The sequence below is a fragment of the Nyctibius grandis genome, chromosome 9, assembly GCF_013368605.1.
Source record: "Nyctibius grandis isolate bNycGra1 chromosome 9, bNycGra1.pri, whole genome shotgun sequence".
Taxonomy (NCBI): Eukaryota; Metazoa; Chordata; class Aves; order Nyctibiiformes; family Nyctibiidae; genus Nyctibius; species Nyctibius grandis.
The window spans coordinates 25,225,945-25,239,689 of record NC_090666.1 but is presented as its reverse complement, the minus strand read 5'-3'; the positions used below and the strand labels follow the sequence as shown (position 1 = coordinate 25,239,689).

The following is a 13,745-nucleotide window of genomic DNA, read 5'->3' as shown; positions in this document are numbered from 1 at the left end:
AATCACAAAACTATGTTAATAACAGCAGGCAGAAGGGCACTGCATAGAAAAGTTAACAAGCCATTTCCAGTGAGGCACCCTGTGCCCAAGCCTACCTGTGTGGACTCCCATAGCATCAATGTTTTCCATATTGCAGACAGCAATACAGTTATCAACAGCATCTCTCACAACTTCATACTCTATCTCCTTCCAGCCAGCAACTGACTTTTCCACCAGAATTTGGTTAGTCATTGCAAATGCCTGGGAATATGTTAGGGAAAATGAACAGCAAAAAAGAAAGCCTTATTAGAACACGTTCCACATTTAAGACTTCTGGGACTTATCTCCAGACATCCCAGACCAACACGAAAATTGAAAGATTAAGATAAGCAAAGTTCATAGCACTGATGACAAGCACTTTATATTTCTCTTTGTTGAAAAAAATTTTGCATTAGCTTAATTTGAAAGTCACAGAAAATATTTATGTGATCTGATGCGAAAAAAAGGCAGGGCATGTGAGCTTGCAATGGCATATAAAGAATAAATAGGAATATAAAAAAATCTAGGGCTTCAATCATGCAATAGACAACATGCTTTTGTTTGTGTATGTGGGCAGCCCCATGGACTTCAACAGGAGAACTCTGAAGAAAGTTAAATGACTAAGTGATGGGGAGTGTGGGTGCTGGCAAACGCTATGTAATTAATAGCACTAAAAATGCTGCTTATCATTGGCATACTAACAAGAAGCAAGATTTGTGATTTATTCTTAAACTAATCTTGAAAGCACTCCTCAGCACAAGAGACAAAAATGAAAAATATAGTTTGTTGGTAAATGAGCATAATCTAAGTGAATAAACGGCCTTAATATTAGCAGATAAAAAACATTAATCAATTCTTGCTTAAAATCCTAGAAAGTAATGGACACATTATCAATCCATCCTTTAGCAAAGCTTCTTGTTTTAATGCTGCCCATAAGCCAGTCTTCAGTCTGGTCACCTCTGTAGTTAGTTCAAGCTCGCACACAAAAAAAAAAAAGAAAAAAGAAAAAAATATTTTGAGGAGTGGCACTTCACACCCAGCCTAAGCAGGCACTGCATTTGTGGTGATGTAGCAGGAACACCTAACCACACTTGTCAAACAATCTACTTTGCTCCTGTGTTACTGTCTATTGCCCTTTCTCACTCAAAATGAGCAGACTCAGGAGACATGAACTCAAGGCCAGTTTACTTGATCTAGCTGTGCTATGAAATATCCATAGCTGTTCAGTTATCTGAATTATATACAATTCAGAGACAAGTGTCTGAAAATCCAGTTCACAGAATTACTACAGATCATCTTCATAACTGAAACGAACATAGTTTCTGCTGGGCTGTGGAAATGAGCGTCCAAAGTTGAGCTAATTCAACAAGACACAAATTGTTCTTCACGGTAAATTTTAAAATATTGATACCAAACTGGGAGGTGCTGTTGATTCTCTTGAGGGACAGGAGGCCTTGCAGAGAGATCTACATCGATTGAAGCACTGGGCTATGACTAATGGGATGAAATTTAACAAGTCAAAATGCCAGATCCTGCACCTGGGATGGAGTAATGTCAGGCATAAGTATAAACTGGGAGAGCAGTGGCTGGAGAGCAGCCCTGCAGGAAGGGATCTGGTGGTGCTGGTTGACAGCAGGCTCAATAGGAGCCAGCAGTGTGGCCTGGCAGTCACGAGGTCAAACTGCATCCTGGGGTGCATCAAACACAGCATAACCAGCCAGTCAAAAGAGGTGATTATCCCACTGCATTCAGTGTTGGTGCGGCCTCACCTTGAGTACTGTGTACAGTTCTGGGCCCCACAATTTAAGAAGGATGTGACGGTCCTTGAATGCATCCAGAGGAGGACAACAAAGCTGGTGAAAGGGCTGGAAGGAACGTCCTATGAGGAGCAGCTGAGCACTTTGGGCTTGTCTCATTTGGAGAAAAGGAGGCCAAGGGGCAACCTCATTGCTCTCTACAGCTTCCTAAGGAAAGGAAGTGGAGAGGGAGGCACTGAGCTCTTCTCCCTGGTATCCAGTGCTAGGATGTGTGGGAATGGTTCAAAGCTGTGCCAAGCAAGGTTCAGGATGGACATTAGGAAGCATTTCTTTACCAAGAGGGTGGTCGAACACTGGAACAGGCTTCCTAGAGAGGTGGTTGATGCCCCAAGCCTGTCAGTGTTTAAGAGGCGTTTAGACAATGCCCTTAATAACATGCTTTAACTTTTGGTGAGCCCTGAATTGGTCAGGCAGTTGGACTGGATGATTGTTGTAGGTCCCTTCCAAATGAAATAGTCTATTCTATTTTACTCTATTCATTCAAAATGCTGAAGCTCTTTTAGTATACTTTTTGAGAAAATGAAAACATTTACTTAGAAAGTAAAACAGAATCAGACTTTTGGTAAGAAAAAGGGAAGTTTCAGAAACATGAAAAATTTACTAAAAACATGAACTGTCCCACTCCTAAAATTTTACAGATAATAAGATGTTTATAAAGAGCAGCTGTTTTACAGATTTCAGGGAAAACCAGAGATGTTCAAAACCACTTTTTTAAAAAACACCAAGAAATACTGATCAAAACCAGGTTTTCCTACTGAAAATATTTTGATATAAACCTTTCAGACAACTGCACTCCCAGGGTTTCTGGGTGAATTTCAGCTTTCTCTAAACACAGATCATGCGTGAGCTTGGGCAAGCGAAGTGTTTCCAACCTCAGCCATCAATCTGTAAGATGGGGTTACTGCACCCACTGCCTCCTCCTGCATCTCTCAGTCCTCTGAGCCTCCCTGCAACTGACACTGTCCGAGCAGCTGTTTGTCTGACAGCAGTGTGGAGAAAAACAAAAATGTAATTTTCATGTACAGCTCTTACTGGTGTCAGCAGTATTTCTTTCTAGAGATACATGAAGGATTAAGAGGTTCAGCAAATCAGGAAAAGACAAAACCAAGAATTTTAGAGACCAGCTGAGAGAGATTTATTTCCTAAAATTCTGCATTTTTGCCAAGGAAAAAAGCTTTTGTTTTGTTTTCCTCAATTATCTGTTTACTTTTCACAGCAAATTTATAAAAAACAATCCCAGATTTCCTACAGAAAAATAGCTGTCTCTTCATAGCCAGAGACAGCTGGTGGATGTCAAATTATGAAGTGCCATCCCATTAAATCTCTACATGAGCTTTTGAACTAGCAAAATACCATCTTTAGACAGAAACACAGCAGCGGCCCAAGCCCCCCAGCTCTTCTGTCCCTGATACTACATTATCATTCAGCATTTTGAATGTTTCAACTTCCTTGACATCTTTTATGTGCCATTTACTCCTGAAAGTAGGTGAATACAGTCCACTATGTTTATTTTCAGACCAAAATTGCTGAAACACTTGCTCAAGCTATGACTTGTTTCTCATTAATTTAACAGATCTGTCTTTTAACCATCTTTATTACTCAAGTCAGTAAGAATTATGAAAAGATGGCATTAGAAGGAATCAGGATAACATTTTACAGGTAAGATGAAAGGTAGGGTATGTACAATTCCAGTGTCTGTGACTATTAGAATAATATCTAAGAAAATCAGATGTTCGGCTCTATTCCCAGAGCTTGCAATTGCAGACGTACCTTCATACCAAGGTCCAGCAAACTCTCCTTATCAGGACATATACCTGACCCCAGACCACCAAGGGCATAAGCAGAACGTATCATGACTGGGTAGCTAATCTTTTCAGCTGCCTTCAGAGCATCTTCAATCTTAAAAGAGAGGGGAACACATTTCAGAGATATGATGACAACTAAGATGAATAAAATCTTCAACTCTGGTTACATGGTTAACTGGAAATCCCATCAGTAAGACACTAAGCTGTCTGAAGATAAAATGAAAAGAATAAAAGTTGGCTTTGTAACAGTGCTTTGTTCTGCCAAACAGCAGAAAACTGGAACACGGACTCAAGGAGGTGACTTCCATCCTTACTTATGTGTGGACTTGCTTGCTGACTTTTTATAGACAATGTCCTTACCTGGTCTGTCTTCACAGGCTTTAGCATGAAATAACCTCTTCAACAGACAGTTGGTTTCGTCCAAACCCAAACAGGCCTTCCCACTGAACCAATTTTTTGCTTTTGCACTCCTGTCCTCAAGAAGGATTTCAGTACTGTTGATTTTGAGGACCTGAAATCCTAAGTCTAAATGGTTTGTGCAAGATTTTTTTTAAAAAAAGTAGCCACTGACATATTATATATTTTTGTGCTGCAGCACAGAAGTCATCCCAACCTAATTTACTTTTCTTGACAATGAGTAAATTAGCTTAGGCTTTCCAAGTGCTTAATTGCATTTTCACTCATTTTAAATCATGGTGAACCAGCATCAATCACTGTGGAGTGCTGATGAAAGCATACAAACTACAGTATCCACAGTTGTATTCAGCTTTCACTCAACACAACCAGAATTATTTTTTTAATAACTCAAATGGGCAACAGTAATAGTAATCACATCTTCAAAATCATCTGATTTACCGATTCCACTGCAAAGCTAGGAGCAATCTTTTCATTTAGCTCAATCAGTTTATCGGAAAAAAGCTTTCTATCCTCTGTAGCCATGATGGATTCAACGGATGTACCTAGGACCTTCACACCATACTCCTGCAGGACTCCTTGCTTGAAGAGTTCCACTCCTGCAGAGCAAACAAAGCCACAGTTTTGAGGACTGACGGTAGTCAGAAGAAGAAAGTATTCAAAAGACATCTGAGTAGCTGACAAATTGTCTGGCCCCATCAACAACTAATTTTACTATTCTTTGTCATATTGGAACTCAGAACCATAACATGAAAGTTTCTGTCCTCAAATCTATGAAACCTGGAATACTATTAAAGTTACTGCTTGGCCATCAGCTGCAACACAAACAAAGCAGTGCAGTTGGATACTGTTGCAAGAAGCCAAATGAAACTAACTTTTCCTTTTGATCTCTGCATCAAGGTGGTCTGAATATCCCCAATCCAACTATGATAACTAAGACTTAAGCTGAAAAGCAGGATATATGAATTACTTTTAAGTATCAAACCCAACAATTAGATGTTATGTTCAAAGCTTAGCAATCACTCTCTCCCCCACAGTCAGTATTGCTGCCTGGATCCCTTAGTAACCTGGGCAATGTATCAGGCACATGGGTCTTGCATGTCTGCACAAATAAAGTCTGCTGAACACATGGCAAAAAACATGAATTTGCCTGCAAGGAGTGCCAAGGCACCTGTATCGTACTCACCACAGTTGAGAGCAGTCTGGCCACCCATGCCCAGAATTAATCCATCGGGACACTCTGCCCTGATGACCTCTGTGACAAACTGTGGAGTGATGGGGAGGAAGTAGACAGCATCAGCCTGCTTTAAGCCAGTCTCATTGGTCTGCACTGAAGCAATATTGGGATTCATGAGGACAATTTTCACATTTTCTTCCTGAAAAAATGAAAATCTGCATTAAAACTAGGCATATGTGGAAAAAGAGCTAACAGCAGCAGCAGCAAGGAGAGATAGGGTTCAACAAGCAATTTACCAACAGCAGAATTTAAAAAACCTGGCTCCTTATGTACTCTCCCATAAGGGATTTCTGGTATCTTGTACCAGGCTGAGCTAATGCCAGTTCTTTACTTTTGTGCCTCTGCCTGTCTGCAAATATTGAGGGAATGGAGATTCCCACCGGATTTGGTTGAAATTGTTTAACACATTTTGGAGTTACATAGGGGAGGCAGGAACAAACTCCAGCGTAATCATCTCTGTCTTCTGTTGGAAGTCAGACTAAAAGTGACAAAGCAAAACCAAATTTAATCAAAACCCAATCTTTTCTTGCCAAGCAGTAGGTCTTTGATCATGAGTATCCAGGTAGTTCTCAGATTTTGTACCGACTAGTAACAGTACAAGAATACATTTTTTGCTTTGACTTTCCATAGAGATACTTTAATTTTCCTGGTGTTATCACTTTAAAAATCTTGTCCCATAATCTTTTTATTTGATATTGCACATACTAAAAGACAAACTCTGCCTCTATATACAAGACAAAGGTTAGCCAAAACTTCACACCGTTTTTTCTCTGTCACAGATGAGAAACTGAGATAGAGTGATAATAAAGTTTATCTGTTTCCTGCTATACCTATGAGAGTTTTGCCACTCTTTTGGCTACAGACAGAAATTCACTACAGTTTGCTCATTAAGAGAAAAGTCTGAGTCAGACCTGGGCAGATCAACTCTCCTCACTCTTGAAATACTAGTATGTAACAAGGAAGCCAACCAAGTTTTGCTAATAATGATGAGACTAGAATGTGGGCAAGCTTAAAAAAAACACACCGAACACAAGCAGATAAAGAACAATGTATTACTGCTTTGCTGAAAAGGTGGACTGGGAAGCACAAAGGCTGTGGCCTCATTTTTACAGGAACTCATTCTAATCTCCATCAACTTCTTGTAAGGCAATAAACTTCCACAAATAAACAAAACATTTGCAAACAATGCTAATTATAGATGAATACATTTTAAGAAAAAGATTCGCTATATGGAAGTTGTGGAGGTTAAGAAACAACAACTCATTAAAGACAGAACTGTGATGATATTAAAAAAAAAAGAGTAAAAAAAATCAAGAAGGCTGGTAGACTAAGTCAGCCATTCCTCGAGCAAATGCTGTTGAAGTGTTGCTGGGACCAGTACAGAAATTGCTATTTTTCCCCAGATCACAATAACCATGAAAATGCCATAGGGTTCTTCTGTGATTGTTTAAAATTTGTGATTGCTTGACCCATTGGTTTGAGGGAACAAATATATAGCTCACGTGGAGCAGTGGGATTCTCACTCAGAGCTCTGACTGCTCAGTTCAGGTATTGGATAACATTTCTTCTCCTTCCTTTGATAACTTGAAATACTGACTTAAAGATTGGCTGTAAATTTCTGCTGACCTTTTTTCCCCCCATGAAAAGTTGGAATTTTTTTTGGAAATGTGTGGAACAGGGAAGGGAGAGAAGAGAGATAATCCTTATGGAAAATATTTCTAATTTAGACAAATGACCCCAAACTGGGTAGTTTTCATGGTGGTGCTGAGGGAAAAGGGTAGATCTCTGATCAAAACATTCTTCTCTAATAAATGTATTCAGAAATTCATAGCTATAATTCTGTTGTAATGAATGGGGGAGGGAGAGGTATATCCCTTTTCAACAAGCTGGAGTATCTGTACATCTCAGCCCTTTCTTTCTTACTTATCTGGGGTAAGGTGTCTTATGACCAGTTAGCAGTGACGAGGAAGATCATTAATGAGAGAATTAATGCTCGCTGTGCTAAGAGAGACACGTTTTACTGATATCACATCCTCTGGCCCAATTGCTCAGGATGTTGGATTTTCCTTCAACTTTATTTTTTTTTATTTTTTATAAGCACATAGCATTCTGTGCAATGGCCACCCATCCTGATTGGAGATCTTTGTTAAAACTTAATTAAAACAGTGAATTAATAATGTTCCAGGAGGGCTCCATTCCTCTTTTTGTGTAATAACCACCTGTATTCAGACCAGTTGGGAGAATCCCCACAGCAAGTAATCCAGAAGTTTTTTCAGGTGACCACAAGCCAGCCTCTGCTGTTCACAGATGCTTCCAGGTCTTGTTCTTCAGAGGATGTTCCTGCCTTTGATGAACATTCTTGCAAATACAAATTCAGTGACTACAGAAGTCCCAGCCCCACAGAATTTTACTCTTTAAAAAAGGCACCCATTTAACTGTATAGGAGTGAATATTAACAACAGCACCTTTCTATAATGAATCAGCATCCAACAGACTAGAAAGAACAACAGCTCATAGCAGAATGAATCAGAACATCCAGCAGTGAGAATCAACATTGATTACTTATAACAAAAAAAATGAAGAAGTCTCTTGTCTCCTGTTAAGTGTCCCTGTTCACTCCCACCCATGCACCACAGCTTTCCCCTGGCAGCCACTGACCAACTGCCTTGTCTCTCGCACGTAACTGTAAACCACTCTGCCAGAGGCAAGGTCAGGAAATGCAAGCACTGCTGCTGGAATGTCTGATAAGCCTGCAGATCAGAGCAGCTGGCTGTTGGGCACGGGAAGGGAAAGGGCACTGTGGGAGGTCAAGGTAGGGAGATTTGTCATTAAAAAACACTTTCTTCCACAAACGGAAGCTGAGTTTGAAGGATGAAAGAGAAAAAAAGGGAGAGAGATGCCTCCTTCCCAAATCAGGTCATCACCTGCACTCACCAACTCTGGGATCCTCCACTCCTAACTTGTTCTTGTTTTCTTGATGACATGGCCAGTTTGAACTAATAGCCAGCAATAGCAATACAGCACACAGACAAAGCATATACAATACAAGATGTGTTGTAACACCGGGACCAACCCAGAGCAACCCCAGATTATATTTAAAATTACTGTAATTGATTTTTTTCATTCCTTGAATCCAAGACTAGCACAGGAATACAATGGCTCTGATGTCAGAACACCTCAGAGCTGCTCACAATCATCAGCTCATCTGAAGGCAGCTGCCACATCTGCTCTCTTCCTTCTTCACATAAGGTTAGACATGAACTAGGGGGCCCAGGTAACTGTTACATTACCAGTAGTAACCCCATCACAGGAATTCTGCTATGCTTCTAGAGTGAATTAGACCCCAAAACCCATCATGCGAGTGCACTATGCAGGATGCTTCAGCACAAGCACCGTTTTAAATGCATGCATTTCTCAGGCATGTACCAAAGTACACATGCATTTTTGTTTGCTTTGGAATAGTACAGCTCTCCAATCTTCAGAAAGGGAACATCAGAAAACAGGTAATAAGTTTATTGGACAAAATTCATGCAAAGGAATGACTTTTCATTCATTCCTTTCCAGATTATGAATCTATTCTGGAAAAAAAACTTGGCATATATGAACTTTAAAAAGTTCATCCCATTTAAAATAAATACCATTCAGAAAAACTGCCTTGATAAGGGGTTCAAAATCTTTTGCATAACAGTCTTGACAGCAGCCAGCCATTCAGCTGTTGTTATTATTTGTCTGCCTTGCAGTGTGTTGGCATATCACAAAAGTTTCAGTAATTTCGGCTCAGGTGTAGCTGACCATATTCCTCCTCTTCATTTCCATTCAATATGAGAAGCCTGGAGTGACCAGTCACACATCACAAATAAGCTGCTTGAATACTGCAATGGAAACCTTGAGAATGTCTCTTCGGAAGATAATCCTGAGTGGTTAACTTGCATCACTCAACAAACAAATTCAAAAACAAGAAATGCCTAAATTTCCCTACAGTCATTTATTCTCACCAGCTTCTCTGCCCCAGTGGTACCATAGTTGGATGATCATAGTTAGCTGTGAGAAAGCAAAGTAAATTACATTAGGTTAGTATTTGCAGAGTATCCTCTCACCTTCATGGCTTTCACAGCCTGGGATCCAGAGTAATCAAATTCCCCTGCCTGACCGATCGACAGACCACCAGATCCTAGAATGAGAACTTTGGAGACCTAGAAGTGTCAAACAGTGTGAAAAAAATCAGTCCCATGGTAGTGGATGTTGAAATAACAGACTGTGCAGCACTGAACAGCCCCAAATTATGAAACATAAGTTCTAAAAAAGAAAAGAAAAATCACCTCCAAAACCACTACAGTTTTACTTCTAAGAACATTTCTACTGCACTTCTCCCATGTATCTCTGGTTAGAGAAACACATGATTTATGCATAGGGCATACAATAAACATGTTAATGTATCTTGTGCTTATAGATAACCACGCCTCACTTTGGCTGCCCACAAAGTCCAGCTGCCTTCTAAGATAGCAAAACCATACGACATTCAGTTCACACTAGGAATTTCAGACTTATTTGCTAAGCAACAGAGCATCAACATTATGCTGCTAGCACAAAATCTCATGGTCAGATTACCCCAGGGCACCTCATATACTGGTATGAGACTACCTTTCTTGGGAGAACTACAAAGAAAAAATACATGAAATACCAGATCTTAAAACTTTCTCAAAGAAAAGTGTGTTAACAAGACAAGAGACGCCTGATGACTGTGAGACAGGCAGCTGACAGGCCTTTTGTAAGGGAAGCCTCCTTTGACTTCCATGGTCAGCTTTTTGTGCCATTTTGTACGGGGGGGTTCATTAGGAACTAACTAGCTCCTAGACTCACTGACAGGCACAAATAATGTGTACAGGTGTACACTGACCTTCACTCTGGAAGCTGTCACTCCAGCCTTGGGCAGGACCGAGGAAATGGTAGTGCCTTTCCCTCTCTTAACCAGTGAAATAAATGAATCAAACAGGAACTAGGAAAAATAAACACATGCATTTAATCCCCAAAGTGGAATTAAATAAATACCAAGCAAAGAAGGAAAAAACAGGCCATTTGTGAGCACAAGCTATCAGCTCTGCTCTGCTGCCTTCAGAAGCCAGATTTACACCACCAGAGAAGAGGGGATCATTATTTGAAATTTATTTAACAACTTTGACACATCTGACAAATCTGCATTCAAGAAAGTGAGGTCATATCAGGAAGAAAACACATATCAATCATGTCTGTGTGCTCTGCTTGTACATGGCTGGCAGTGTAATGAAAGAGCGCACATTAAAAGCTAAAATACAGAAGACCATACACTTAACTAGCTCAAGGGAACCCATCTAGAATGGAGCCCGCTACAGAGCTGGGATCTGAGCAGGTATAGCTAAACATCAGTTGTGCTAAATTAGCATTGTCCTTCCAGAGTAGATCCTAGATCAGCCCTCAGAAAAGTGTTCTCCAGCCAGGACAGGCAGGGGAGGCAGTGTGACCACTGCTGGCAGGCGGGGAGCTGCAGACAGTGGGACAGGCTCTCCACATGACCCGTCACTTGCAGGGCTTCTGTCCACATTGCCCCTGAAGCTGGCTGCTGGGAACCACCTAGGGAAGGAGTATGGCTGGGTCCTGCAAGCCTGGCAGGATAGGCACTATGTTACCTAACCGATCCCAGCAGTGGGAGTGCACAGACTTGGAAAAGACACAGCTGAGGGTTGTTTTCAGTTCTCCGAGATTCACTAGTCAATCAGATTGCTAGGAAACCTCTTGATATCAAGAGATTTACTTGCAGGTTTAATCAATATCATCAAATTAAGATTAAAATAAGCACTTCTATGTATTCTTCCATCTTCCTCTCTCAAGAAATGCTAAATAGTTTATTTATGTTCAGACATGCCTCCTCTGCCTTCCGCATCCCCTGTTGCTGCTTAGTCATACTTTGTGAGTACGCAATCAGTTGTTATAGAATTTGTGAGAAGTCACAGATGGAGGATTAAAATTTCATTTCACTTAGGAGAACCAGAGTGAAGAAGTGTGAATCCATTTACATAATTCTACAGTAATTATAAAATTTGAAAGTGGAACTAAAATGTATTAGAAAGTTAATGATTTTATTACAAAGCATCTGGCTAGTATTTTTTTCTGTTAAGATAAAATCCTCTTCCTTTTGCAATCACCCCAGATACAAGAGATTTGAACCTGATCCTGTAAAGGCTTAAGCACTTCAGTAACTTCCAACACACAAATAATCCCACCAGGACTGAAAGCATACACATCGTATGAATGGAATCATTGATCCAAAGCACACAGAAGCCAATAGATGCCTTGCTGCTGATTGTAATTAGCTGCGGATCAAGCTAAGCAGACACAACCCTATGCATGACTGGATCCCGACATTTCCAAAACCAAGATTTAGGACCATCACCAACATAAAGACTTGTCACTGTAGCTGATACATATCTGCACTCCCTAGGCCATCTGAAAGCAAGCCTAGATCAACTCTCATACAATACCTCTGTGTCTCTTGGCCCAGGATTTGCATCTGGGTAGAACTGTGCTGTGAAAATCGGTCTGGTCTCATGCATAATTCCCTGCAGGAATAAAAACAATCATCTTAGACACCTCCTTGCAAGCAGGCAAGAGAACAGAAAGTCACACCTTACACCTGTAAGCACGCAAGGCCAAAGGACTGGGGTGTTTCTAGGGGCTGCCAAACTGACACCCATTTCATTCCCAGTCTTCAGTTTCTTATCTGAGGAGTCACTGAGCCTCTTGCTCTTCTGCTAACACTCCAATGCCTGTATAACTCACTGAGTCATGCATGGACAAGAAGCAAAATGGAGACATCCCTTTCACTACAACAACAAATGCTGCTGAGTTCTAAGTACTTAACAGAGCAGATAGGCTAGTCTCCTTCCAGAGGTAATCCTGGACTAGGCAGAGAAGAAAAACATATATGGCAAGAAAAGATCACCTTCGGCAAGGCTGTTATGGAATTAATGGTTTTACCATCCTGATCTGGTTGGTTCTGTTCCAGGAGAGATGGGTTTGGGTCACGCTCTTTACTTCCATAACTCACTTTAAATACTGACACAGGGCCTTGCACGTGGTCTCCGCCCTGGGTCATTGTCAGGCCTGTGATGAAGTGGGACCACTGCTCTGGACAAACAATAGCTATGAAGGACCTAAACTGAGTTTGGAGACAGTGCTTGTAGTTGCAGTTGGAGCCAGGAAAAACAGACTTCTCATTTTCATGGCCTGATAGCACCAAGCAGCATGGTCCACTGGGAGACTACCCTGTAGCTGTCATTGTTTATGGCCCCTGATTCCAGATGGAAGTAGAGAAGTCCCTCAAGAGGGAACCCAGGAAAAAATAGTTCTGATACAACCCGCTTCCCTTAGGAATGGACAAAGGAGTCCCAACAGCTCCTATAGAGCAACAGTGCCATCCAGAGCTGCCGGATGGGATGCTGGGATAGAACAGGGATGAGAGATGAGCTACTGACCACAGCTGATCCATTATGGTACAAGCTACTGCCCTCAGAGTAAAGAATGTCATCAATCTGTCACATTTTCCCTGAATGCTTGTGTTACTTCTAGTTACATACAAACATCTTTTAAAAATATTCACTCCGTGGCTTGTCAGTGTTTGGAAACCTGTGCTGGCCCTGTCCAGCTGTGATGGGTCAGGTCAGTCACAAGAAATGTTTTCTTTCTCTTTCAAACAGAAGAATGCAACAGACTGCACATGAGAGCCCATCCAACCCTGTTCCTGTTTGTTCATCCCATGCTAAAAAAAACCATTGCTCCTTGTCCCTCTCCATCTATGAAGGTTTAGGAGACTGATGCTGCTTTGGAGCTCACAGAAATGGTCCTTTAGCTCACATAAAAGAATGTCATGCTTCTAGATCCAGAAGACTCATGTCCAGCCTTATCACCTACTTTATGCAAAAGCACCATCACTTTAGCTCCACTTTAGCTCCAATCTTTAGCTAAAGCAAACATGAAAGGCCTGAGGATGAAAGGGTTCAGTTTGTCAACACAGCTAAAACAAACTGATTTCAAAAATTGAACGAAACAGCTGCAAATCTTTTGTATCAATATCTTGTTTGGTAACATTTGTCTATGTTTAGATACATCTGTAAGGATAAAGAAAACAGCAACTGGCAAACAACAAACTTACTCTAAAACCATCAGCTGGAAATTACTGCTCCTTGATCCTGCAAAGTATAGCCAGGATATGCCAGAACAGCACTGTTCAATCTGCCAGACTTGATGTGGGGCATTTACACAAAACAACAGAGAGGCATATTCCCGTGGGGGAAATTGCTTTTGAAAATACCTTCTTTTCAATGATTTTCTCATAAATAACAAGACCTCACTGACTTGTACCACACTGGGCCTAACAGACAAGATTTAAAATGGGCAATTACAAAGCCTGAGTTCTGTCTC

At 40.9% G+C, this 13,745-nt stretch overlaps 1 protein-coding gene across 1 annotated transcript in view; it reads right to left on the bottom strand.

Annotated features, from left to right (window-relative positions):
* Window positions 1–13,745, bottom strand: part of CPS1 (carbamoyl-phosphate synthase 1) — a 98,467-nt gene that overhangs the window by 57,061 nt on the left and 27,661 nt on the right. The window contains exons 12-18 of the mRNA XM_068407709.1: window positions 11,807–11,884; window positions 10,189–10,287; window positions 9,389–9,484; window positions 5,241–5,430; window positions 4,496–4,653; window positions 3,606–3,734; window positions 96–240 (exon numbers count right to left, since the gene is read on the bottom strand). Of these exons, the coding sequence (XP_068263810.1) occupies window positions 96–240; window positions 3,606–3,734; window positions 4,496–4,653; window positions 5,241–5,430; window positions 9,389–9,484; window positions 10,189–10,287; window positions 11,807–11,884 (895 nt within the window). The remainder of the gene's footprint in view (window positions 1–95; window positions 241–3,605; window positions 3,735–4,495; window positions 4,654–5,240; window positions 5,431–9,388; window positions 9,485–10,188; window positions 10,288–11,806; window positions 11,885–13,745) is intronic.